Here is a 25,151-nt window from a genome sequence, read left to right as displayed (position 1 = left end):
TCATGCTGAAGTTAGAATGCCAGTTACAAAGCTATCTGATCGGGCCTTTCTGGAAACCACGCCAGGCTCAGCAGCTCGTCTGCACTCTTCCCAGTCTTTCCTGGACCTCGCCCTTCGCTCAAGTCTCATCTCCGCTGTTACTGACTTCACCTCCATGACTTCTTCCTAGAACACGGTGCACTTCTCTGTGTTGTGCTCGCCACACTCCGACAACGTTGCTTGTCCCCCCTCACAACCACAGGGGACACCTCTAAAAGAGCTGGTACCGGGCTCCCTACCAATCAAGGCTGTCGTCTTTGCATTTCCAAGTCCTCTGGGAGGCACCCTTGCTACCCACTTTGCAAGACTTTCTGATCTTGCTGCCATGGCATGCCGCCACAGTTGCTCTTCTCCAGCTGTTGCAGTTCTAACAGGCAGAGGCGACATCTTTTTAATGGGTGGGAGATGGGTTATCGATCATCATGCTGGCTGCAGAGATCTACAGTGTTTGCCACACTTCATGTAATGGAAATGTCACAGCCATTAACATTTAAAGAATATTTATTGGTATGGGAAAATGCTTCACAATATGTTAAAGAAAGCAGGGTACAAATCTGTAAACACAGCATGGTCCAATCTTGTAGTAAAATAAATTATATATGCATAGAAAAAATACAGGAAGGGGAATACACTAAAGATTACCAGTGATGCTCTGGGATGGGGGACGACTCTGAGTCAACGATTAGTTTTACTGCTTCCCGCACTTTCCAAAATTCTACCAGGAGCACGGATGACTTTGATAGACAGGGGGATGCATGTTGAACGAGACTCATGTGCTGACGAGCGATTAGTTACTTATAAAGCTTCAGCCTGGCCTATATGAAGGAAGGGTGGCGTCTGCCCTGTCTGCTACTGAGGGCCACTGGGCACCTTGAAAGGGTCACAGCCATCTGGGAGCTGTTCCGTCAGGCAGCTCGGATGCTTTTAGGACACACTTCTCCATCCGTCCTTCACCTCCAAAGTCTGGTGTGGGCAGAGTGCTGGAGACTGCAATGGTCTCTGTCCCATCACCCTCCCTTGAGAGGGAATGGCCCCACACCACTGGTCTCTGACCTAGCGGTGCCCAGGTCTTCATCTAAACTCTAACTGACCACGCTTCTCATGCCCATGCTGGCACCTCCCCAGTGGGAAAGACTGAGGTTGCTTCTACTAAAACAGTTATTGCTTAAGATGGCCCGAGAACCGCCGCCCGTGCTGACTCCATCTTAAAGCCTCTGGCTACGTGGCTGGGCTGGAGAGCCAAAGGGAAGCTCTCTGGAGAGGTGTTGCCTCCAGACAGGGTGAACTGGATGCTCAGTGCTCTTTCTGTGTGCGAGGCAAAACTATTCCCCCTTCTTTCTGAGAATTAATCCTTTAGAAAAAGAAGTACCCCGTACAGAGAGATGGAAAGGGAAGGGGATGCACGGGATGTCCGGGAGCACAGCTGCAGTTGTGAGCACAGGGCCAGCGAGGGGCACCCTACCAGGCACGGCCTGGTGGACTAGGCGGCTACTCACGGAAAAGCTATCCAACCAGAGATTATAAAAATACTTTCAAAATGCATTTGTAGAATGAAATAACAAAATAAATTCCCTTGCTCTGGATTTTTCCATTTAAGCTAAAATCATGAATTGCCAAATAAAATGAAAACTGCAGACGCCATTGGCTGAGACACGGACACAAGTTCTTCCCAGCGACTATGGGTGGAAACCCTGGTCGCTTACAAGCGTTCTGAACTTGATTGATCAGAGCGGGTCATTAGGAAATATGTCTATGGCCACAGCGTCACACACAGTATTTTCTGGGTTGACTCTTTAGGTACGTAGGGTCCCAGGTTTGCTCTGCCTTGGACAGCAGGTTTCTCTCCCATCCTGACATGCACCTGACCCCATCTGCACTGTGATGAACGGGTCCTGCAGGCCTTCCACCCTCAGCGTGAAAGGCCTCCCTTGCTTTCAGTACCCCTTCTTAAGTCTAGTAAACTCTCTCTGCTTTTGTGTGTGCGTGCTGGGGTGAGGGGAGTGGGGTGGGGGTGGGGGGGCTTTTAAAGCCCAAGCAATCACACGTTAGAAATAAATGTAAATCTTAGTGATGCAATGTTCTTTAAGGTTTCCCCTCTGAGTAAATTTTAAGAAACTTACATCTCTGGCAGCTCAAAGGCCTTTTGCTATTCAATTCCTGATGTGCAGCTTTGTCAGGAATAATTTTGGATAAAAGCCATTCTCACTACGTACTACGCACGCTTTGCCCATTAAAGAAAGAGGGTATGTGATGACAAGCGAGGGAACAGACGGAAAAACACTCTCAAACATAAACCGGGCAATGGTACCCATAAAGAAACACACACACAGATGGCTAAATTGAATCATCCCCAATGTTTTATTTAATTTAAAGTTTTAAAAGGCAGTGGTTAAGCACATAATCTATGTGTGTGCATATATGCATGTGTGTGTCCCTACACATACATATATGAAAGGAAACCAACCCCTTTTCAACTTTAGCCACTGTCTACATGATTGCACATCTACTTCATATGACCATTTCTAAGAGTAAAAATAAACAGCCTTAATCAGTTTAATAGTAACTATTTGTGTTTCTTTTTTAAATAAATAAAGTTACCATTAAACTGATCACATATGGTAGAAAGAACACACACAAATACACACAGAGACCCTTGTTTAAAACGTGACATACGAATGACCTTTATGTACAAATGGTACTGTTGGCTCCCTACCCCCAGCACAGGCCATGAGAACCCCACTACTGGGGAGCCCCATCCTCTCTGTTGCCTGGAGGATGAGTGTGCACTCGGCACCCTGAGAGCTCAGAATGCGCGCGCTCTGGATGCCACAGTACGGATGGTGGTCCAGCCCTACGGTACGTGTAGTGTTCAGAACATGAGGGATGAATAGGCACGTGTAGCTGCCTGGAACGAAGCCGTCATCTAACTCCTCAGGAGAGCTGTGTTCTCAAGTTTAGTGGGGTGACATACAAACTTTGTAAGTCTGGGGCTCTGTGCGTGTTTCCACGTGTATACAAAACTGAAGGGAAGTGTGGGGCTGGGTCACCGAGGAGTCCCCTGCCTCAGCCCTTGGTACTAGCTCCACAGGCGCTCGTGTGCCTCGGGTTCTGGAGAGACTCAGAAGGGCGGTTTACATGAGTGGGTGGAAGGACACGGCTGGATCTTCAGCTAGGAATCCCGGCAACAGGACTGCCAGGCTGGACCAGGCTGCTGTGCAGAGTGAAGCCCACACTGCATCCTGATGAAATGGAATGACCGTTTCTGCTCCTAGCCCGCGACTGCCCAACTCCAGCTCTGTGTGGATGCCTCGATGTTGCAGAGAACACAGGACCACCTCTTAAATATGCTGGTTCCCCAGGGAACCAGCTCATGTGTTTCTAGCCAAAGCAAGGGCATACATGTTTAGAGAAGAAGATTCCCCTGGAGCTACAGAGAGAAGATGCTGATAAAAGCCATATTCAGAGTGGAACGGGCGACGGTGCTCTTCAGTCCGTGTCGGAGCTGGTCTCCTCGATGACGGAATACTGGCTGAGAGCTTCCTCCAAAGGCGTTATTGTCCCATCAGGCTTTAGTCCCATTGGTTTAAGCAACTCCTCTCTGGAAAAGAGATAAAAGAAAGAGAAAAAAGTATTCACCAGCATCACACACACCCCTCCCCCACCCAGAGCCACATCCTTTTAAAAAGAGAAGTTTCTAAAACCCAAAGTATTTTCTCTCAAGCTCTCTCTCTGTGTTTGTAATAGAAAGATGAAAGGGGCATGGAAAGAAAAAGAGGGAGATGAAAGGCTTCATTCACACAAGCCAAACCCACTAAGCCAATTAAAGTATGAAAAGTCAAGGTCCAAATGGGCTCAGGACAAAGAGCAGGTCTCTTCTGTTTTGAATAATTAACTTTTTTTCCTCTTGTGGATTCATTTGTTTTAGAGGAGTTGAAGCTGCCAGAGTTTCACCTGCCCAACTTAGAATTAAACGCATGTTTCATTTAATGGAATCAATTTGTCAAATTTGGTTTTGTTCCCACCATCTCTGACTCAATGAATACTTGTGGATTCATTTCAAATCAGCTGAATTTCCCCACGTTTTCTTTCCTTTTTCTCGTTTAAAACACCATTGCTTTTGTTTGTGGCAGTTTAATTATGGGATTGACAGCCATTTTTAATCTCTTCAAAGCTCCCCAACTGTCTTCACCTAATCCAATTGTATCCACTCCACAAGTTACAGCCTCATCTAAGATGGTTAATTATTGATTAAGCCAATCAAAAAGCATCAGGAAAGATTTATTTAATCTCTTCATAGGCCGTACTTATTATTGCATGGAGGTCATGACAAATCCACCTACTGAGTTGCTAACTCCAAGCCTTCCACTCCCAAAAGGCTGGTAGTGCGCTTCAGAGTGCATCGAAGGCACGGGAGTTGCTTAAAACTTATTTCTCATGGAGCTGGGCACCACCGTCTGAGAATATGACGCAGCCGCTGTAACGCTGGTGGGCTCTGGTGTGAAGGGAAACAGTAACACCTCCCCTCTTTCTACTGTCCCTTCAGACAGCACAGTGAAGCCTGGGGAGGTGAGCTCAGCTCGGTGACTGGGTTAAAGGAACAGGAGCCTATGTAATGGCTCTGGCTAGTGGCAGAGGATTACCGCTGAGGCCAGAGTCTGGGAAATGTGGCTGGCTGGCTAACTGAGGCTCCTGCGTGTTCTAAGTAAGACACAGGATCAAAAACCATAAAGCTCGAAGTTGGAAGGAGCCTCAGGGATCATTCCCAACCCCCTTTTTGAAAGGAGGCTGAGCCACTTACCCAAGGCCGCTTAGTGGCAGAGTTGAGCATGGGACAGGTCTCCTGAAACAGAGTCCTGTGCTCTTTGCAGTAAATCCCCATCTCAGCTGCCGCCCTAACTGCATGGAAAAGCAGCCGAGTTCACTGCTCAGTGATCATGTGAAAGGAACTGCCACTTGCTGGGCAGACGAGGAAGACAGGCGGCAGCGGCTGCCCTTGACAAGTGGACAAAACAAACAGACTCAAGATGACCTGGGCCACAGATGGGGTGCGACAGTGGCTCCTGAGAAGCACGGCTGCACTACCCGAGGGAGGCAGAAGTCCACACAAATGAGGAGACTGTGAGGTCCCACTGTCTTGGGTGCCTGTGTTAAGTTGCTTTTGCTGCTTTGTGGACAAGGAAGAAATGAGGGGAGAGGGAAGGAGCTCAGCATTTGTCCTGGAGTGTCCACTGGTTCACACCCTCTGGGAGCGCTGTGCAGACTCACCAGGATGGAGGCCATTGTAATGGTGTATGGAAAATGAAAGAGATGGATTGTGGCTGAGGCTGTGGGAAGGAGAGGCCTCACGCCTCAGGTGTGGAAGGGGCTGGGGAAGGAGAGTGGTTAAATGTCCTATGGCTCCAGGGCAGGTACTAAGGCACTCCCTACAGGAGCCAGAACACAGGCAGATTCGGTGGAACGGTGCCTTTGTGGCAAACAGATACAAATGCCAGTGGAGAGCCACCAGCAATGCTCTCGGCCTGCTCTGACCTGGCCACGATTGAGAATCCATGTTTTTCTAGTTGTGACTGGGATGAGGGACTGTGTGATACTGAACCCTAACGACTGATGTGAAGGAAAGGGGCACCTTGCTGAGAACAGCATCTGTGAAAACAAGAGCCTGGCTCAAAAGGCCAAAAACCCAAACACAAAACTTTAGAACCAAATGACCTAGGTTTAAAGGTGTTGGTAACTGGGCTGTGAGGGATGGTAGGGAAAGGCAGAAGCAGAACTGGCAGGGGCCCGACCAAAGGCAGCGAGGAACTGCCTGGCAGACACACCACCGACAGTGCTAACACAATTACATTTCCATAGTAACAGGTCCATACTGGGACCAGCTGCCAGTGTGTGAACTGCCCAGCGACTTCCTACTCTTTAGTCCAACTTTACAACTGGGAATAGCTCAGAATCTTAGTTTTATGGAGAATTTACAAGATTTAATTTACAGAACAAAGGGCACCCATCTTTTAATTCTCACTTGTTAACTGTTCTCCAGCATTTAGGGGTGCCCTGTATCACCTTGCACACGGCTCCATGCAATGTCCGTGTCTACTGACATTTCTGTAGGAAAGGCTTCAGTGCACCCTGGCCACAGCCATGCATTCATGCAAATAAATTAAGACAGCACTGTGACGTGTGGGAAGAGCGAGGCTAAGGTCTGGACTCTTCCACCTACCAGTGTGAGATCTTGGGCAAGTCTGTGAAATGGGGTCATGGTAACACTAGCTCTGCCTACTTCCCAGTGATGATATGAAGTCCCAGCACCACAGTGGTAGCAACAACAGCACCAGTACAGATCAAAGAGTTCTGGGGCCTGGAGAGGACTCAAGGATTTACTCTGGGAAGTGAAAAGCATATACAGGTTCTAAAGCCAGACCTGGTTTTTAGTTCTAGATCAACAGCTCATTACCTGAAGACCTGAAAACTCTAAACTTGGATTTCATTTTCAGCAGAATGGATCAGAAACACCGCACTAAGCAATCATGAAGGCACACACCACAGACTACACACAGAAAGTGTGCAGTGTAGCGGCTGAGGTAGAATCAGAACTCACAAGCTTTACTCTAGTTCCTTGGGTTTACAGGAGGCTTCCCCTTCCTGATAAAATAGTGTGAGGGGTGGTGGGGGTGGGGGAAGAGTACACAGAGGTAAATAATAGATGTGGTCCCTGTCCTCAAGACGCTTCGGTCAGTGTGGAAGAGAATACGCACACACATTAAACAATACCAAAGGATCACAGAACAGCAGATCAACAAGCTAGGATGATTGACAGGCAGAGCCTTCCTGCTCACTAGCAGATTCCTATGTGTGGAATGTTCAAGAAAATTTCTTGTCCTGTTTGGGAGCAGAAATGATCACTTACTAGCTTGTGACTGCTTTACACATGGACCTGGATTGCTTCTCATATCCTCACGTCTAACTTCCCTGTTCTTCTCTATCCTGAAGCTAGCACAGCAACCTACAAACACCACACACAATCTCTGCTCTAGACATGCTCATGGCCTGGTGGATGGGGTTATCTTAGTTTCCTGAGGTCTGTTTGTGCCCAGGTCAGTAAGACTGTCACCTGGCAATGCACAGAAAGGACACGGAAGGAAAGGGGGACATGTTACTACGGCTCTCTGCAGGAGGCAGACTGGAGTTCACACCGGAACGGCACTGAAGACACGCATCCCGGAAGCAGAATTAGTCACGCAAAGGCACACAGAGAGAGTTAGTCATGTGCGGGACTGGCAAGCAGGCTGGCTTGGCTGAGGAAAAGAACGAAAGCTCAAAAGTGCTGAGGCTGGAAAGAGGGTCTAGAGACCTGGGCTCCAAGGCTGAAATGGGACTGAGTACTTTCAAGAGTCACCTTCCATATTTAAGTGTATTTATTAACAATAACTATTACTATGACGTTTGAAGGCTGCAAACAATACTGCTCTGACATACTAAAAGAAACTGTTCTATGCTTTAGTCAGTTTTAATATCCTCCTGCACTCTGGCAAAGGGCCTTACAGAGCACAGCTTCAGTTAAGCACCTGTAAACTACACGTAGCTGGTCTTTTCACAAAAGTCATGATCATACAGGCTTCTCATAACTGAGTCATGAGCAAGACACAGGTGAGATCTGTAAGCAAATTTGTTTTCATCAAGATTTACAGAAGCAGGAAAGGATCCCTAACCCATACGACACCCTGCAGAATGCTTTCCAAAGGTTTGCTGCTCTCAACTTGAAGGCAGAGTCCATGTCTTCTCGGGCTGTGCTTTTCATGTATCTGGTCTAGGACAGAGCACACAGGAGGTGCTTGGTGAGTGTTTCCTGCAAGGATGTAGTACATGGGCCATGGCAGAAGTGGAGAATGGCAGAGGACCACATGCCAGGAAGCATTCCTGCCAGCTGTGGTAGCTTCCTTGAGTCAGCACCAGCCCAAGTCAGGCGTCCTTGCTGTCCACCACTACCTGGTATAGACTCAGAGTCCTACGTCAGTCAGAGACTCTGGCCTCGTACAGTCTGCTGATCTGTCACAAGACCCTGAGCAAGTCATTTGCCTCTTGAGCTATAATGAGGGGGTGGACAAGATGATCCACACTATTCTATACTGAATTTCAAATCGCATACAAAGCTCCTGGGGTTTTAAGATACTCAAAAACCAACATCCTAGGACTTCCTCCTAATCAAGGTATTCTAACCCCAACGGTCAATGACACGGACCTCAGCCCGTCAGCAGGGAGGGACGAGTCCTGAAGCAATGGCAGGCGCCTCCCACGGGATCCAGACTGCATCACGTCCCTCACTGGTCATTTTACTCTAAAACACGCTAGGCGAGTGTCTAATAAGCATCAAGGTTGAAATGTGTATCAGAATACGATATTCACAAACAACACAACTGCTCCACACTTACCTTCAGTGCTATACACAGGCCTTAACAGTTACGACTGCCCCCGTTATCACCAAAAAGTACAGTGATGTCTACTGGATAAAGAGCCCATTCTAGGCACTGGGACAGTATCATGGCGGGCTTCTCATCTGATCAGGCATCTGGCCAGGGAAGAGATAAGCCTCCAAGAATGTTCAACTGGAACGAAACATCATTTAGAAATTTGATCTTACTAAACGATAAGGAACCATAGTCTGTAAGGGTGTGGCCAGGCAAGAGGACACAGATAAAGTACGTCCAAGGAAAGAAACCCTACTTTGCCCCAGCCTAACCTTTGGGACTGCCAATGGAAACCAAAAAGGGGTGGAGACTTATGGGATTTAAACATATTTAAATATATTGTTCTGTATGTTAACATCTTTCTGTTGGGATGGTACTCTGTGATAGCTCTTCAGAACTGTGGAGGTGGTCACAGGGTCCTATGTAAGGACCCCAGCACTGGGGCTCGGATAACAGCATGCCCAACTGCATGGTGCAGAACAGGTCAGGTGTGTGTGTGTAACACCTTACTTGACCTGGAAGCGAGACACTACTCTTGTCCACAGCGTATGTTCAGTGCACTTGGTGAAAGCAGGACACAATCAAGCAGTTGGTAAAAACACATCCTTGTTCCCACTTGTAGGTCTCCCAAGAGTCCCTTCGAATTTACCTATACGAGTTTCAGCTTCCCGCTTGCCACTTAGCTTGGTAACGACTCAAAAATCATTCCCTTGTTTTCAAGGGCTCTTCTTTCTTGTCTGCTCTGTGTACTACAGGGCAGTATTGACACATGGAATTAATGACAGGGTCTGTAAGGAAACAACAGTCATGCAAACACCAGTCTGCTCTTTAGATAAAACAGCATGTTAGAGACCTATTCACCTCCCTCTAATTGAGTACTGCATAATAGTTCCGATCCTTTTGTCTAACATATTTTGTTCTGTGGTTAGAAAAGGAGAAAAAAGGGAAAACTGCTTCCTCTAATCACCCCTGATTAATTCTCTGCTCTAATGAGGGTGCTGCTAGTTAGCCAGGTTCTGTTACTTGTTTTGTTGACTTCTGTTCAATGTATAACAAAACCCAAGACAAGATAATTGGGAACCATTACTTTGACACAAGGATTCTTGTTCTTAATGTGAGGTTGGCCTGGAAAAAGAGCCCTGACACGTTAAATTAGCCATTTCATATTTAATTCCTTTTGGCCTTTGGAAGATGGGATGAAGCATTAGTATATAAATGAAGTATTTTAATTAACATAGGATGCCTACGGGGATGGATCCCGCCAGCCCAGAGGGTGCGTGGGACTGAGACCTGGGCTTCTAGCGCTGTGACAGCCCTGCTGGCTGACAGTCACAGAACCTGTTGATGCCGTGGGGGAAGGGTGGCCTTTGCGTGTGGACACTGCTGACTGACAGTCACAGAATCTGTGGATGCTTTGGGGGAAGGGTGGCCTTCGCGTGTAGACACTGCTGACTGACAGTCACAGAACCTGTGGATGCCGTGGGGGAAGGGTGGCCTTCGCGTGTGGACGCTGATGCTTTACATTTTATCAATGGCTCTGAGTGCAAATGCTGCTCTTTCACCAGGACACTGACAGAAAAGGAACAATGGGATGGTGGCTTTACCACAAGAAAAAGGCCTGCCGGCCGGGCAGATCTCTGTGAGTTCGAGACCAGCCTGGTCTACAGAGCTAATTCCAGGACAGGCTCCAAAACCACAGAGAAACCCTGTCTCGAGAAACCAAAAAAAAAAAAAAAAAAAGGGCCTTCCAATTGCATCTTAATAAATAATAGAGACCTTTTCCTCAGCCCTTATCATTACGTTCTAAGTTGGGGCACTAGTGGAAAAGCAAAACATGCTGTGTAAGTATGCTGACCCAAGATAAATATAAATGGACACAGCGAACTGCTCACAACACCACACCCTTCCACTTTGTAATGGGACTGGGAACTAAAAATTCCCACAGGGAAGCTACTTTAAAGTGAAGATTCAGTAACGTGATGACGTGGGTACCATACTCATTCTCTTTTAAAAAGAATGCCCAAACCCAGTTTTAACAAAGGATCTTAGGACTTTTACTGCTTCCCTCATAAAGCCAGTTCTTTAGCTAGTGACGCAGCATCTGACATGGAGTAGGAAACTGGGGTGCACGCGATGCTTTTCCACCATAACCTGCAGTCCATTAAAGCAGACCTGCTCCCTGCTGGCCTTTGGTGCTTCGCATTCATTTACAAACTGCTGATTGTAGCTGGTAACTTGTCAGAACAGCACACTATCTAGGAGTTCTGGAGGGAGTCAGCCCTTAACCTGTGACGGCTCACTCCTCAATGATACCGCCCACCCTACTTAGACCACAGGATTGTCTCAGGACAACAGGGAGCACACATAGAAGCTTTTTGTTTGTTTGTTTTGATTTTTACATTTTGAAGCACTGAATTAGTTTTTTATTATTCTCATTTCTGTTAGAAGACAGCATGCAAATCTCCTGAGACTGTCACTACCCATGTTAGTCAGCGCAGTGAGGAACGGTGGGGGAGGCAGGGGCACTGCTGAAAGAGCACTGGGCAGTTCACCTTAAATAATGACATCCTTATTTCTGGTGACATTGTGAGAAAACTTCTCTGCTCTGTTGTCTACGTTAACACAATTACATGAGGTCTGCAGGCCAGCAAACTCCACTGAAGGAAGCAGCACAAATGGAAATTCTAATAATCTTTCCAATCAGGAAAATCTGAACGTTAAAAGGCAGGCAGCTAGGAAGGAGGCTATTTTTATTTTGTGTTTTGCTAACTGTCAAAAGCCATTTCAGCTTGTGCTGTAACCAAGCACTCAGTGACTCCAATAAGGAATACAAAGGGCACATGACATCGTGCTCTGGTGTCTAGCCAACCTAAAGAGGAGCAGACTTAAGCCTCTCAAAAGAGTCCTCTTGTTCTTGTAAGGGCGTGTCAGCTGAAAGCACCGGGCTCCCTTAATTGAGATTTCATGGCACCGTCATGATGGAGAACAGTGCTGTAGTCAGAAACATGACCCGACCAGCCACGGGGGCTGCACGTCAGTGGTCAATGGCCAGCTAGCCAGACAGAAAAGTAACGGGAGGTAAAATTGATTTCAAAGCTAAATTTAATTTAATCCCATACAAAAATTGGTCATTTTAAACACATAAGCTACTAAATAGTCAATGAGACACTTTCCACTCCCTTTTTGTCTTCAGAGGACATTCTGATCTGGATTAACCACACTTCAAGGGTTTAGTAGTCATGAGGGCAGCTGCGTCTCAGTAATGCACCTGAGGAGCAGACCCTGGCCAGCTTCTCACAAAGGCATGTGCAATTACAGGTTTTGGTATTTTTGTAAGTTGAGCAATAGAATTTATTTCTATGGAAAAAGTTATGTATGCTACTTTTTATCCATCCATGTCTCATAACTTTAGACTTGATGCCAGAATGAAGAAAGCTATGTCCCACATACCAATATGGCTGGCAGGAATGGGGGTGGGATTGGAAGCATGGTTAGTGCCAGGGAGTGCATGGGAGAAGGAGGTGGTGGCAGAATAGGTATTGTTTGTTTACACGCAACTTCAACCAGTGTCCTGTGTAAGCAAACAGGCAAAGTGCCTTGGTAAACAGAGCTGGAGTGAGAATGGAGGGTGAGATCAGGCCACCCGGTGTCGATTAAGGAAATAAAGGGGATGCGAGGAAACAGAACCGCAATGAAATGCCCCTGCCCTTGGCCCACACCGGCTGAAGCCGCCTCAGTGTATGCAGCCGCGTCAGTGTCTGCGCTGCTGCTGGGTGCAGGGGGCTGTGTCAGGCACTGGACTTCCTACCTACACTGCACTCCAGCTTATTTTTGCTTTCAAAATCTGAGGAGGAGAGAGTAGGTGGAGAGGCAGGCAAGTTACAAACATCATATGATGTTTTCTGTAATCTTATATCTCAGGCTTGATTGCTAAATATACTTATCATTCTAGATTAAAGAAATTCATATCACTAACTTAAATCAGCCAGCCGTGGCCCACATTTCTTTATGATATTCCTTTACTTTAATGAAGTTTGGCTAAGAAATGGACTTGACAATTACACTTTGAAGCCCTGAATCCTGCAGGTTATTCTATAGAGAAAAAAAAAAAAACAAACAGAACCAAACCAGACTTCATACCTGGAGGTCGGTCCTTTCCATCCCTGTACACTGGGGAAACCACAGGGCAAAAGGCACCGAGTAGGCTCTACAGGGCAGGGCTTACATGGTCCAGGTGATTTCCTAGCTTTGAAAACCCCCTACATCAGGACTAGACACATCTGACACAAACATGATCTGACGTCATTGAGAGTGTTACTCCGTCCATACTCAGTAAGAGCATTCTAAGCACCAATCTCAACACCTTCCGAATCCTAGCTGGGATGAGGATCCTTAGGGCTACGTCCAGTGTGAAGGTCAGATGGACAGGTGACCTCAAGTTTCACAGTGATGGTTTTACACTTTTGACAGTAGCGTCTACACCCTACACCAAGCTCAGGAAGAGTACGTGGCATGACCAACCTTAGTCATCACTTTGGAAAGTGCTTTGGCACGGGCCACTGTTGCTAACCACCATCCTGGTGCAGGGGCTTCACATCTGCTCTCCTAGGGATGAGAAAAGGAAGTGTCTAGTGTCCACGCCTCGGCCACGCCACCTCCAGTCCTAGCCTCAACTCTCTCGGGCAGGAGAAACTGCAGAGAGGATGCTAAGAAGTGCTCTGGCAGACACTGTAACACAGACACAGTAACACAGTGGACAGAACAAAGGCCTTGAGTTCTGGAAAATGAAGTTCCTAGTCTCACTTTATTTCCAAGCTGAAGAGAGCACACATGGGTGAGTGTACAATAAACTGCGGTCATCCGCTTAGAAATGTTTTGGGCATTTCTGTGTCCTTGCATTTCCCACCGGTCAGTGAGGTTAACATGTTACCTGAGCTCCTGGGAAGAAAGACGCAGTAAGCAAAGTCCAAAGACTTGACAGGACTAAGTCTCTCTCCCTACAATGAATGGCCGTTTCTCTCCAGAGCACTTCTTCAACTCCATGACCAGCCCACTGTCAGTTCTGTTCCCTGGGAGAGGCTCCCTGAACAAACTGCTTCTTTTCCTCAGGGCACACAGTTCAACACATAGCTTTTGACACAATTTCTCCTTTTATTTCTGAGATAAATTATACACCTGTTTCTCCCACTACAGTATGAGTTTTCCAAAAGCAGAAACTGCCTCTCTTACCTCCTAGCTCAGTGCTCTGCCCATGGGAGTGCTGAGTACTGAACCTAAGTCTACTTAGCTGTATGGCATCTTATTTTTTCTTATTTTACCAAAAATAAGAAAAAGTAAATGGAGAGATGAAGCGTAAGACTGATGAGTAATACAGCACAGCAAACATGAAAGACACATGAAGGAGTGGTTTCGTCTGCATTCTTACTCTGGGATGCCTACGCTGACCTCTGTACAGATGTCACTGGCATTAGTGAAAGCAAATGTTAGAAAGCACACACAGGCAGACAATATAAAACCACCGTACGTCATGCAAAAAGTCAACACGACTACGCTCAAAGTTACTTTTGCTTCAACTTCAATGGCAAAATAGATTCTATCAAAGCCAACACAAGACATCCTAGCTCTGTTCTGTACAGGCAAGCATAAGAGCCACCTTCTGCTTGAGCCAGGCACCTGCTGGGTGCTTCTCGGTCAATGTCTGTCTTCTTTGAGACATTGTTTAAATCAAGTAGGGCATTTCAGAATTAACGTTTATGTGTTTACTTATTTAGTAGCTTCTAAACTATGTATAAAACATGTAGATACCCCTGGGATTAAAAAGAGAATTGATTTATGTGAATTAATACGGTACTTTATAAAATTGATTATCTATAAATAAGCTAAGTATCCAGATTACACTGTATTATCTTGGGTGTTTCCTCGTGCAGGTTGAATGGACCAACTATAGTAACTGTTAACTGCAGGAAATGCCTATCACCACAATAGGAAATGTAACTACTTGAGTGATCTACTGAGGTAAAACACTAACATGTTCCACTCAGGGCCTTGCTAACAATTTCCTTTCTGCCTTCCCCCAGACGGATCTACTGATCTTATTCTAATGTACTTACACCATCCTGCTTCATTAGCTACAGCAGACCCACTCGGAAGCTGTCAGACACATACAACTTATTTTTATATATATTCTTTTTTATATATAAAAAAGGAGGGTGCTGGGGACTGAACCCTTTCCCCAGCTACCAGATCTTATTCTTATATATTCACATAGAGCTCGTTAGTCTCATGACTATTACTAATTCCTTCTGGGAAAGGACAGAGAGGTCGGAGCAGCCAGCGGTCATCAAGTCCTACAACACTCTGTAGACATCCTACAACACTCTGTAGACAGTGAAGCTACTTTTAAGCAGCTTCTACACGTTACCACTGTTATCCACCACAGAGTGTCACAAACAACTCTATCTGCTATAATTCTGTCGAGCCACAGTCATCCATTTCTCATTCAGCTAAGCCTCTGGCTACAAATGTAACCTCTGCTTTCCCTGTGAGCCCCGCCCCTTCCCTTCCCACCACCACTCTCTGGCTCTTCTTCTCCAACTGTTATTTCTCTTAATGGATGAATAGCAGCCTTTATGGTTATGTGAAAAATGAAATGAACAGAAAAGATGTACCTTTACATGGTGGCTGTCACCAACACAAACACTCACTCAAGATGACTTAGAGGAGACAGTGGTTTAATAATGACTGGAAGATAAGGCAACCCATCCAAGCCTGCAGGAATCAGCTCTAGTAACTCCTCAGAAGAGGGAGTTGTTGATTAGCATATCTTCATTTAATTATCTACAAACTAGTTATTTTGGAAAGGAAGGCGGTGTGAAGCAAGAGGGGAGGGCTGGTTGCTTTTGGAACCCCTAATTAGTAAAAGTGCCGGCTTAAAAAAAAAAAGTCCTTTATCTGAGCTATTTCTTTTCACATCTTCCTGAAGAGTATATGGCATTTTAGAATCCTTGGTTTCAGCAGCAACTCAAAAAGCAATACGGCAAACTTGCACATTGAAAAGGAAAGGAGAAAAAGCGCACCATGGTTTCAAACAAAAACCAAAACAGACTGAAACAAAAATACAAGAAGCAGCAAAATCACTGGCCCTAACTCAAAGCATTCTTTTAAAGACGGGGGTTAGTCAGTTAATATCAGAGCCACCTCTAGCTCCTGCTCAGCACTGAGTGTTGACGTGACTCACTGACACACACCCAGAAGCGGCACCTAAGTCCTGCTGCTGCCTGGCCTCCCTGCTCAGTAGACATGGATTCCAGAGTTGCTGTTCTATGGTGACTCTCAGTGAGAGAGACAAAGAACTAGAACATTCTTAGAAACCAAGCAGAAAACGGATGGGAATACAATACCTGGAAAGTTTATCAAGCATGTTGACAAGTTTCATGGCTTCATATTCTTTTTGTTCTTCTGTCATTTCATCTATAGGGTTTGGCATGGGTTCCTCTAAATGACCAGTGATAAGATTAATGCTACAAAAAGAAAAAAAAGTTATGCTGTATGTTTTAGAATTATGCTCTTTCTATACTTTTCTGGTCCAAATTTTAAGTTATATAAGAAAGAGTATAATAGCCAAAAATTGGCAATAATTTCAATAATAATTTTATTGTATAAATTGCTATAGGAATGTTTATTATTATTATTGTTGTTGTTTTGCTTTGGAAAATTAGTTTTTTTAAATTAAAACTGACTTGCCAACTATTTTTTAAGGCATGGCTGCTTTTAAAAATATAAAATTTGATTGGTGCCGTTGGATAGATATCCTTGGATGCACATCTTACTCATTAATCGTAAGGGGACAAATACTTTCAGAAGTGGAACGAGAAAATCCATTTTGTGATACAGCATAAAACAAACATGTCCAAAAAAAGAAGAAAAAACAAAAACTGGAAAAATGATGACAGAGAGAGGCTGCAATCTGGAAATGAACGCATGCCGATTTATAATCTCAGGAAATTAGTCCATTAGTGAGACCACAGAGGTAATGAGAATCCAAAACAGTAAAAGATGAAGTAGAAGAGTAATTTTAATTCAATTTGATCTAACTTAGGAAGAAAATGCAAGCTAGCCTACCAAGAGACAAACAACAGCATCTTAGCTTTCTGGAAACAGATCTAGAACAATGCTCACAGCAATGGATTTCTTATACCAGCTTTGTATGAAGTTCTAACACCAAACAAATTATACTCGTAATAAAAAGGCCACATTTCTTTCTTTTTTACTAAGAAGGGAAAATAAAACAGCTGTTTCAGTGTCTAGTGTCTAAACATCAATACCTTAAAGCAGTATTCTTGAGAAGACACAGACACAGTTACAGTGTCTTGTACCAGCCAAGTACAGGTTGTTTTAATGACCAAAATGCAGACAGCAGGGCCGGCATTGCTAACAAATGGCTTCCTAAGGTCTTCCAGATACAGGACCAATGCTCTCAGAGATGGTCCGGGATAAGCAAACCAATATAAACTGTGAGGCGTCAGAGGCTGGGGTAAACTGAAGAAAAAGCGTCACATGAGCCAGTGAAAGGTGGTGCAACTGACTGGCTCCTCTGGTTGTCGAAAGGGCGAGCTCACGGGTCACTGTCACCACCACCAGACTTCCTTTTTATTTTTTTGGTTTTTCGAGACAGGGTTTCTCTGTGGTTTTGGAGCCTGTTCTGGAACTCGCTCTTGTAGACCAGGCTGGCCTCGAACTCACAGAGATCCACCTGCCTCTGCCTCCCAAGTACTGGGATTAAAGGCGTGCGCCACCACCGCCCAGCACCAGACTTCCTTTTTGCTATACTCTTCAGAGGTTACAGACCACAGAAGACCCACGATCTGTGTTGCTGTCCTCAGACAGGGTCTGTGACTACAGCTGCGCCTTAAAAGCCTGCTCAGCAGGGTCTAATGCTATGTGCCTAAGAAACTTACCAAGGTTTGAGGGGGCTGGGCAGCATCTCAGGGGTAGAGCCCTTGCTGAAAAACTAGGTGTGAGGTCATGCATTCAATCCCTAGCACGTCCCTCCCTCGTCCCCTAAAAAGGCAAACGAACAAATCAAGAAAACCCCGTGTTCCCATCAGCAAACTATGTACAAGTCAGAAAGCCGCGGAATTCCTCAGGGACAAAGGAAATAGAGCAGGCAGAAGACACTGGGACCTAGAGCCCATCTGCTGGCTCTACCCCTCGTTTCTAGGTACCCTCTGTGGTTCTTCAGGGACTCTGGGATGACCTGAAAACATGCAGACTGGTCACTTATTCCTAGTCTTGAATCACTCGGGGAAACACTCTAAAGACAGAGCTGGCCTGGCTTGGGTCGACGTGTGAAGTTCCCCGTGTGACCTTAATACACTGGGCTCATTCAGTGCCCGATCAGATATTGCCCTGTAGTTTCCTTTTTAAAGGTGTCCACAAAAGAGAAAGGGTCTCTAGCTAGAGGCCCTCACAGAACTGCTAAACGGGTCATTGTATTTCCCAAGCTTAAGAACAAAGAGAACTGAACAAGGTTTCAGAAGAGTCTGGAAATGCAGTGTCCCCATTGCTATTTCCTAACAGCTGGCCTCATAGGTGAACAAAGGTAATTATTACAGCTAAAACTCAAGCCCAGGAGCCGGGCATTCCGGGAGAACACAGGCGCAGATCACTACACTCCTTGTCATTGAGAACAGGCTTCTCACACTGACAGGTGTGATCTGGAGAACCACACCTGCACACACACCTGCACACTTCAGAAAACGACAGTAGCACAAGCAATTGTACCTCAGAGAAGGTCAGGGACACACAGGTGAGCCCTGTGGTGCTGCGGATTCCTAGGTTGAGCAGAACACAGAACCGTTCTTTTCTTGGTACAGACTCCCCAAGACAAGGTTTCTCTGTAGCCCTGGTTGTCCTGGAACTCACAGGGATTCACCTGCCTCTGCCTCCTGAGTGCTGGGCCTAAGGGTGTGTATTGGTGGGATGCCAGAATGATTCAAGACTTGCTTTGAGGCTGGCTCCCAAGTGACAAGGTCCTCTGCTGTCTAAGCACGAAGGCAGCATTTTCATTCTCAAAGAGCGAGGCCCCTCCCCGACCCATGGAGAAAACACAATGCCCCAGTAATCCCAGGGACTCAGGGTTCATTTCTCCTTTTAAATAGACATCTTTTCTCTTCCTTATGGTACTCCGGGGAATGTAAACAAAACCACATAAAACACAAGCCGGGACAATGAACGGTGCCACTCCTCCATGAGAAAAATGTCAACGTGTCCTGGCAGATGGGACTCTGTCCCCTCCAGCCAGTCTCATACAGCTTCCCACCCACGAGAAGAGAAAACAAGTCGCCATGACAATAGCAAAGCTGCATATTTTGGAATGAACGCATACCTAGCACTGTTAGCCCCTACAGCCCAACACTCGGCTTGATAGGTTCTAAGATCCCAACACGGTGAAATTCTGAGGTTATTCTTCCTTGGTGTGAAGACTGAGTCTTCCCTGCTTTAAGGACACTGTGGTGGACCTTTGGGTGGTCGTCTTTATTTTCCCTGTCTTCCCTTCTTCTGTCCTTCCAGGCCTGTGAGTAGTTCTATCTTCCAACTAGGTGACAAGGATCTGAACTCCTATGTACACTAACCATGGTATTTTTTTTTACTAAGACCATTATAAGAACTGATGAGTTATGATCTGACAACAGGAGGATTATGGCAAAAAAAAGGTATGAGCAAAAGAGCATGTGTATAAAAGTTGAACTACATTTCAATTCTTTAAACTGTTTCTGGTCAATATCAGTAACACAAAATACTTAAAATTTTATTAGTGCAGTCAACAAACATGTGCATAAAGACAATTTTTTTTTAAAAGTCCTGTTCCCTTATGGAACTTACGTTCTAACAAAAAAAAGAAGAAAAAAAAACAGACCTAAGGAATAGGGAAGCTTATGGTGTGCTGAAGGTAGGAGGTGCTGTTAAAAAAACAAACAAAAAAAAACCCCCAAAAAACAGCGCAAAGAAGAATGAGGTGGACGGGAAAGTTACTGACGTCAGGCTCTACTGAGGACTAAGAACGAGGTGGACGGGAAAGTTACTGACGTCAGGCTCTACTGAGGACTAAGCAGCTGTACAGAGAGGAGACTCAAGCAGGACCTGGAGGTGGAGAGGGAAGAGAAACGCAGCCATCTGGAGGATGTGGCCCCACAGTGAGGACTTTGGTCTTGGTCACCAGGCAGTTCTGAGCCACTGCGAATGGACTCAACAAGGTCAGTGGGAGCTGATTTACAGCAACAGAGCTGGGCTGGGCCTTGGTGCTGGAGCCCCAGCTCTCCAGCTAAGAAGCCTGGTTTCTGTCACTAGCGCCAGCCAAGGGGAAAAGGATTTCAGAAAGAGCCAAAGTTTCAGCTTGGTGACAGTTAAAAGCAAAAGACCCAACTAAATTCTGAGTGTTATCAAGATGGAGCCGTGACTGACAGGTGTGTGTGAGCATGTACTGGAGGACGCTGAGTCACGTTTCGAAATTATTAAAGAAAAGTAGCCATGCTATGGAGCTATGAACAGGGAAGCTGAATGAGCGACAAGTTGGTCTCTGACTAGTGGAATGGAGTGGTAGGTGGGACACAGGAGCAGCTAAACCACAGGTCCCCATTTCTTACCCTTTAGTAGTTACTACTGAACACAGACAAGCATCCTCCGGAAAAACAACACATACATACTGTGTTCATACAGCATCTCACTAACCCCATGTCCACCTGCAGTGTAAGATATGCAGTTCCTCAGAAAACTGAACACACAAACACAGGTGATACAGACTCCAAAGAAAGGAAAGCAGGGACCTGATGAGATACCAGGGCACACAAGCTCAGCACTGTCAGCCACCGGTGAAAAAAGGTGCACCGGTCTCATAATTGCCAATGGGTAAACACGATGTTTATACAGTAAAATGGAGAACCTTCCAGTCTTAATTTGGGAAGCTATTCTGATACATACTACAGTATGGGTGAGCCCTAATGACAGACTAAGTGAAAAACTGGCCGATCACAAAGGACAATATGATTCCACAAATATGAGGCTTCTCGATATCAGACAGGAAGAGGCGAGGAGAGGGCACAGGACGGAAGATGCAAAGTTCTGGAGATAAACGGGAACAACAGTACACAGCTGTAATCGCCGCATTCTCAAGGCTGTGGTCTGCAGAGAAGAAGAGGACGGGGCTTTCTCTGAAGCAGCTGTGTTGAACACGCCTATAATCTCAGTGTCTGGGAGCTGAGGCAGGAGGACGGCTTGAGAACTGAGATGGTTCCATTTTGAAAATGCAGGTACAACAAAGGCTGATGAGTGTGTGGAGGGAGCGTGAGTGTGGCAGAAGCATTAATGATTTTGCTTTCATCCAGGGTCTTTTATGATGAGATTTTAGATGTATTTCACTGGATGCTTACAGTCAAAACCCTGTGTTCCTAAATTAGTTAAATCCTAGTATGTACAAACACAGTCCTGATTAGGCAAAGAAAAAAAAAATCTGCAAGTCCTGATCTGTGGTTCATTCACTTTAAGAAATATTAAACCATATAATTCTACAATAACAAGACAATTATTACCAGATCAGAGCGGCAGAGGGGAAGAAGACCCAGGCACTGGCCCGACACCTGAGGTTAGCGTATTCGGAACTATCCCGAGTGCTGGGCACAGTTCTGAGGCTCTGCACTCACAGGTCAATCACCAGGGTCTCCTCCCTCCGGAAGACACCTCTGGAAGCCTGTGCATCTAGCCTGAAAGTTGTAAACATCTGGCTTCCCACTAACGTTTAGAATGACATAAACCACACCAGTTATCAAGGGGCTTCATGCTCAGAGACATAAAAGGAAAGAGTATAAAATTAAAATTGAGCTGGGTGTGGTGATACAGGCCCAGTAATTGGGAGGCAGAAGCAGGTAGATCTCTGAATTCTAGACCATCTAGGGCTCCATAGTAAGACCCTGGCTAAAACAGAACAAATGAAGAGGAGCTTAGACAGCTGGTGTCCTTTGTGTGATAAAGGGTTTCTCTGAACACTGGACAAGGCTAGATGTCCATGCGGTATGTAACTGGGTTCTATGCCTAATTGCAGAAAACCATTTCCAGTTCATTAAATACATTTATTTTGACACAATAAAAAGACTGCTGTAAAATTAACTGTGTCTCAAAGCCTGGACAGAAGCTCCACACAATTCCTGGTTTTAGATTCCAATAAAGGATTACAGGTTACCTTGGTGCATTAATCAGAATCCACTTACATTTCTGACACCGGGACTTGGGCCAGCTGATGAAAGGTGATTACTGTTGTGAATAAATGGATCATAAGAACAGAGTGGGATCCTGGGCAAGACTGAACGATAAAGGGAAGTAAAATGAGCAATCCCTTCTAAACTTTCTAAGTTTGCTCAGACTACTAAAAAGTGGGTCACCCCAGAGTGACAAAGGGTTGCTTGTGACAAGTATTTTATTTACTGTCACTTCCCCAGGGACCCTGGAGGAAGATTTTAAAGTAATACTAAAGATTCCACCAGGTGTTCCTCTCGAGAGGGCAGACTTGAAAGCAAACCGGACACTAGTCTATTTGAAGGGTGCACAACAGACTTGAAAAACTCCTATTTACGCTTATAATGAGCAACATTTCAAAGACCAGTTTACATTGGAAATGTCTGGCCCAGTCTGAGCTGAGAAGGATTTCATTAAGGCTGCAAAGCCTAAGCACAGTTTGTCCTGCAGCAGAGAGCGACGTCATCAACACTGACTCAAACAGATGCATTCTGAGGTCTGACATCATTTCCTGCACTGGGGGGAGGCCTGGTGTTCCTCCACTTTCTCTGGGCTCCTTGTTAAGGCAGCATTCTGCACTTCCTAGTTACTATGGCCATTCTACAGGCCATCTCTTGGGTGGAATAAAGCACACGAACGGAAATGCAGACACCAGTCACCCATGAATGAGTTTCTGACCTTAGCTGGCTGTGTCCACAGGCCCTGAAATTTGAGAAACGGTCAATGTCATCTCCATCTTCGTTTACAACCACAGGACTCTTACGTGGTGGCTGTAGTGAGTGCTTTAAGTCTCAGCTCCTGGGAAAGCTGGGGTGAAAGGATCTGCTTGAGCCTATGACTTGGAGATCAGCCTGGGCAACACAGTAAGCACCCACCCCCACACCACCAAACAAGGGGGCTTTTCCAACTCGTATACCATGACAAAATGATGAGGAAATGTACTTTACGGGAAAAATTAAAAGCAACAGCTTGGAAAACTAATTCGGAGCGTTGACTTCTTCCTCTTTTGTTCTCAAATACTTGAGACGTTTAACCCACAGCATCTAAGTGACAGCAGTCTATAAAGCTCACTACTTAAGAGCCACCGCCAGCCTTTGTTTCTGCTGAAGCCTGGAGGATTAGGGTGCTAAAAATAACACCATGCACTCAAACCTGACTTGTCAAGAAACAGATCACACTGTTCCTGCCTGATGAGAGACTGGCCATTTTTTCCACTTTATGGCAATTTAATATTGTCAACAGAACACAATCTATACTTGATTTTAGATTGTGATTTTCTATTCTTGGCTACCTACTTCATGACCCATATCATTCTACAGAAGATGACCAGTAGAAAACAGAAGGCCAGTCCCGCTGACAATATCCAAAATGAAGGTGCCTCATAGCAACACCAGTCATGGATCCCAGGAAGAACTCAGCTCAAATGACTTCTAGCAGGTGGGAATTGAGGATGAGCACTGGAGAGGACCAGGAGGAAGAAGGAGGAAAGAGAGAGGTGGCAGTTTGAGAAAACGAGAATGTCTTTAATTGTACATACTGACTTGTCCTCCAAGGACTGAGACACCTGTGACTACAGTTCTGCACAGAGCCCGCCTCTTCCTTGCTGCAATACTTTTTGACTTGTAAGAATTTTTATGCAAGGGTGCTAAGAATGACTGAAGCGTCAAATAACCAACTTTAATACTTGATGTTGTTAGCTGTACGTTCTATTATGTACGCATGTGTTAGTTGTACATTAGGAAGCCTCACATAAAGGAAGGTAAATGGTGACAATGCTCTTTTAAATTGATCAGCACCTAAAACTGCCAGCACTCGTACTGCTTCAGAGAGGGTAATGGACTTGTTGAAAGAATCATGCAGCACAGTTCATGAAATCCCACCCTGCAATCACCTGAAGTCACTCTAGGGTACTATTTGAAACTGTCTCTAAAAGACCAGTAGGTGGAAAACTTACAAATCCACAAGAGAAAGCCAAAGGAAGCGGAAGACAAACCACTGACTGAAAGACACAGGCACTTAGTGAACAGAAACTTGGCACTATACTTTGGTTTCGCATTTTTGTATTCTTCGGTGTCCGTGTCCTCGTCCTCTGAGTACCAGTTATCTCCTCTTCCTCCAGCCAAGAGGCCCCTGGCCGCCAGCAGTCCTGCAGCGTTCCCATAGCCAGTGTACTTCAGCAGGCTGTCCACTGCAAAAACACAAGAGGGTTTAGACAGGCGTCCTAGGTGCTCACCACTGACACCCACCTTCCAGCAGAGAAGCTGGGGCTGCCTGCCACGGCAGGAACCTTCTCTGAGAGAGGCCTTTAAACATAGAGTGGTTAGGGTGAACTACCTACAAACATCCTACCTGCTATGAAGACTTAAGATCCTGTTTTTAAGATATCAGCAGTTCTGAAACTGCTCATCCGCGCACACTCTAGCAAACGGGGGTGGGCTCTCTCTGCCCCGAGAGTAAGAGGCGTGCACAACTTCCTGATCTCTCATTTTATTTTATTAAACTAAAGATAATGAAAGTCAAATGGTGGTTATGCATGTGTTGTATGAATAACCTTAATTTTTTTTATTCCTTAAAGAGATAGGAAGGGAAATATATAGGCATTTTAACACCTAAGGGTATTAGCAAATTGGAAAGGTTAATATACCACTTGACAGGGCAGGGCAGGCTGGGAAGATGCTTGTGACACAGGCATGAGGAGCAGAGTTCAAATCCCCAGAACTCATGTAGAAACTGAGCAGGTACTTGTAAGACAGAGACAGTACTAGAAAGTCCCAGGGTCAAATGAGAGACTGCTTCAGTAAATAAAGCAGAGGGCAACTGAGGAAGACATTCAACTTTTGGGCCTTCATATGCATACACATGCACACCTACACACACTAAAAAGTAGCATAGAAACACAGGAAGCCCACTGAGTCTGACCAGCTAGATTTCTATATGATCACTATTACCAGCTGGTAGAAATTTGGCTCTGGCCCAGTGTCTGACCTGTAGAAATGGAGTAAGAGCTGCATTCCTCAGAGTAAGGCCACTGAGCTTCTCAGGAAAGCAAGCTCTCCTTCTCTTAAAACATGATGTAAAATGATCATGTTACACCCACACACAGTTTGGGGCACTGGGTACAGGTAAAAGAAGCCTGCACTGCAGAGGTGTGTGTGTTACATAAACTTTTAAATATACTGAACAATTACTGGCACTTCATTTTCTTCAGGTACAATTTCAAGGCACACAATTATGTCTATAATAAAAAGAATAAAAACTGTCAGAATTTCCTCAAGGTTTTAAAGTAGAATTTCATAAAATGATATCCTAAGGTCGAGTGCAGAAAACAAACCACATATTCATCCACATATGAAACGATGCTAAAAT

The 25,151-nt window shown here is 45.4% G+C and overlaps 1 protein-coding gene across 5 annotated transcripts in view; it reads right to left on the bottom strand.

Moving 5' to 3' along the window:
- Positions 1-2,375: 2,375 nt before the first annotated feature.
- Ric8b (RIC8 guanine nucleotide exchange factor B) overlaps positions 2,376-25,151 on the bottom strand; it is a 97,821-nt gene continuing 75,045 nt past the window's right edge. Inside the window, exons 8-12 of one of the 5 annotated variants that reach the window (XR_003377950.1) lie at positions 23,829-23,973; positions 15,899-16,018; positions 13,020-13,103; positions 9,148-9,286; positions 8,463-8,636 (exon numbers count right to left, since the gene is read on the bottom strand). Coding sequence is in view for 3 of the 5 variants with exons in the window: in XM_005358248.3 (XP_005358305.1) it covers positions 3,526-3,637; positions 15,899-16,018; positions 23,829-23,973 (377 nt within the window). In the remaining 2 variants the exon portion in view is untranslated. Of the gene's footprint in view, positions 3,638-8,462; positions 8,637-9,147; positions 9,287-13,019; positions 13,104-15,898; positions 16,019-23,828; positions 23,974-25,151 lie in introns of those variants that run through there. The other 4 variants (XM_026784456.1, XR_003377951.1, XM_005358248.3 and 1 more) reach the window with 4 other exon arrangements.

This window comes from Microtus ochrogaster, chromosome 24 (genome assembly GCF_000317375.1).
Source record: "Microtus ochrogaster isolate Prairie Vole_2 chromosome 24, MicOch1.0, whole genome shotgun sequence".
In the NCBI taxonomy this organism is placed as follows: Eukaryota; Metazoa; Chordata; class Mammalia; order Rodentia; family Cricetidae; genus Microtus; species Microtus ochrogaster.
Note: the sequence above shows the minus strand (reverse complement) of the source record. Positions and strands in the feature narration are given on the sequence as shown.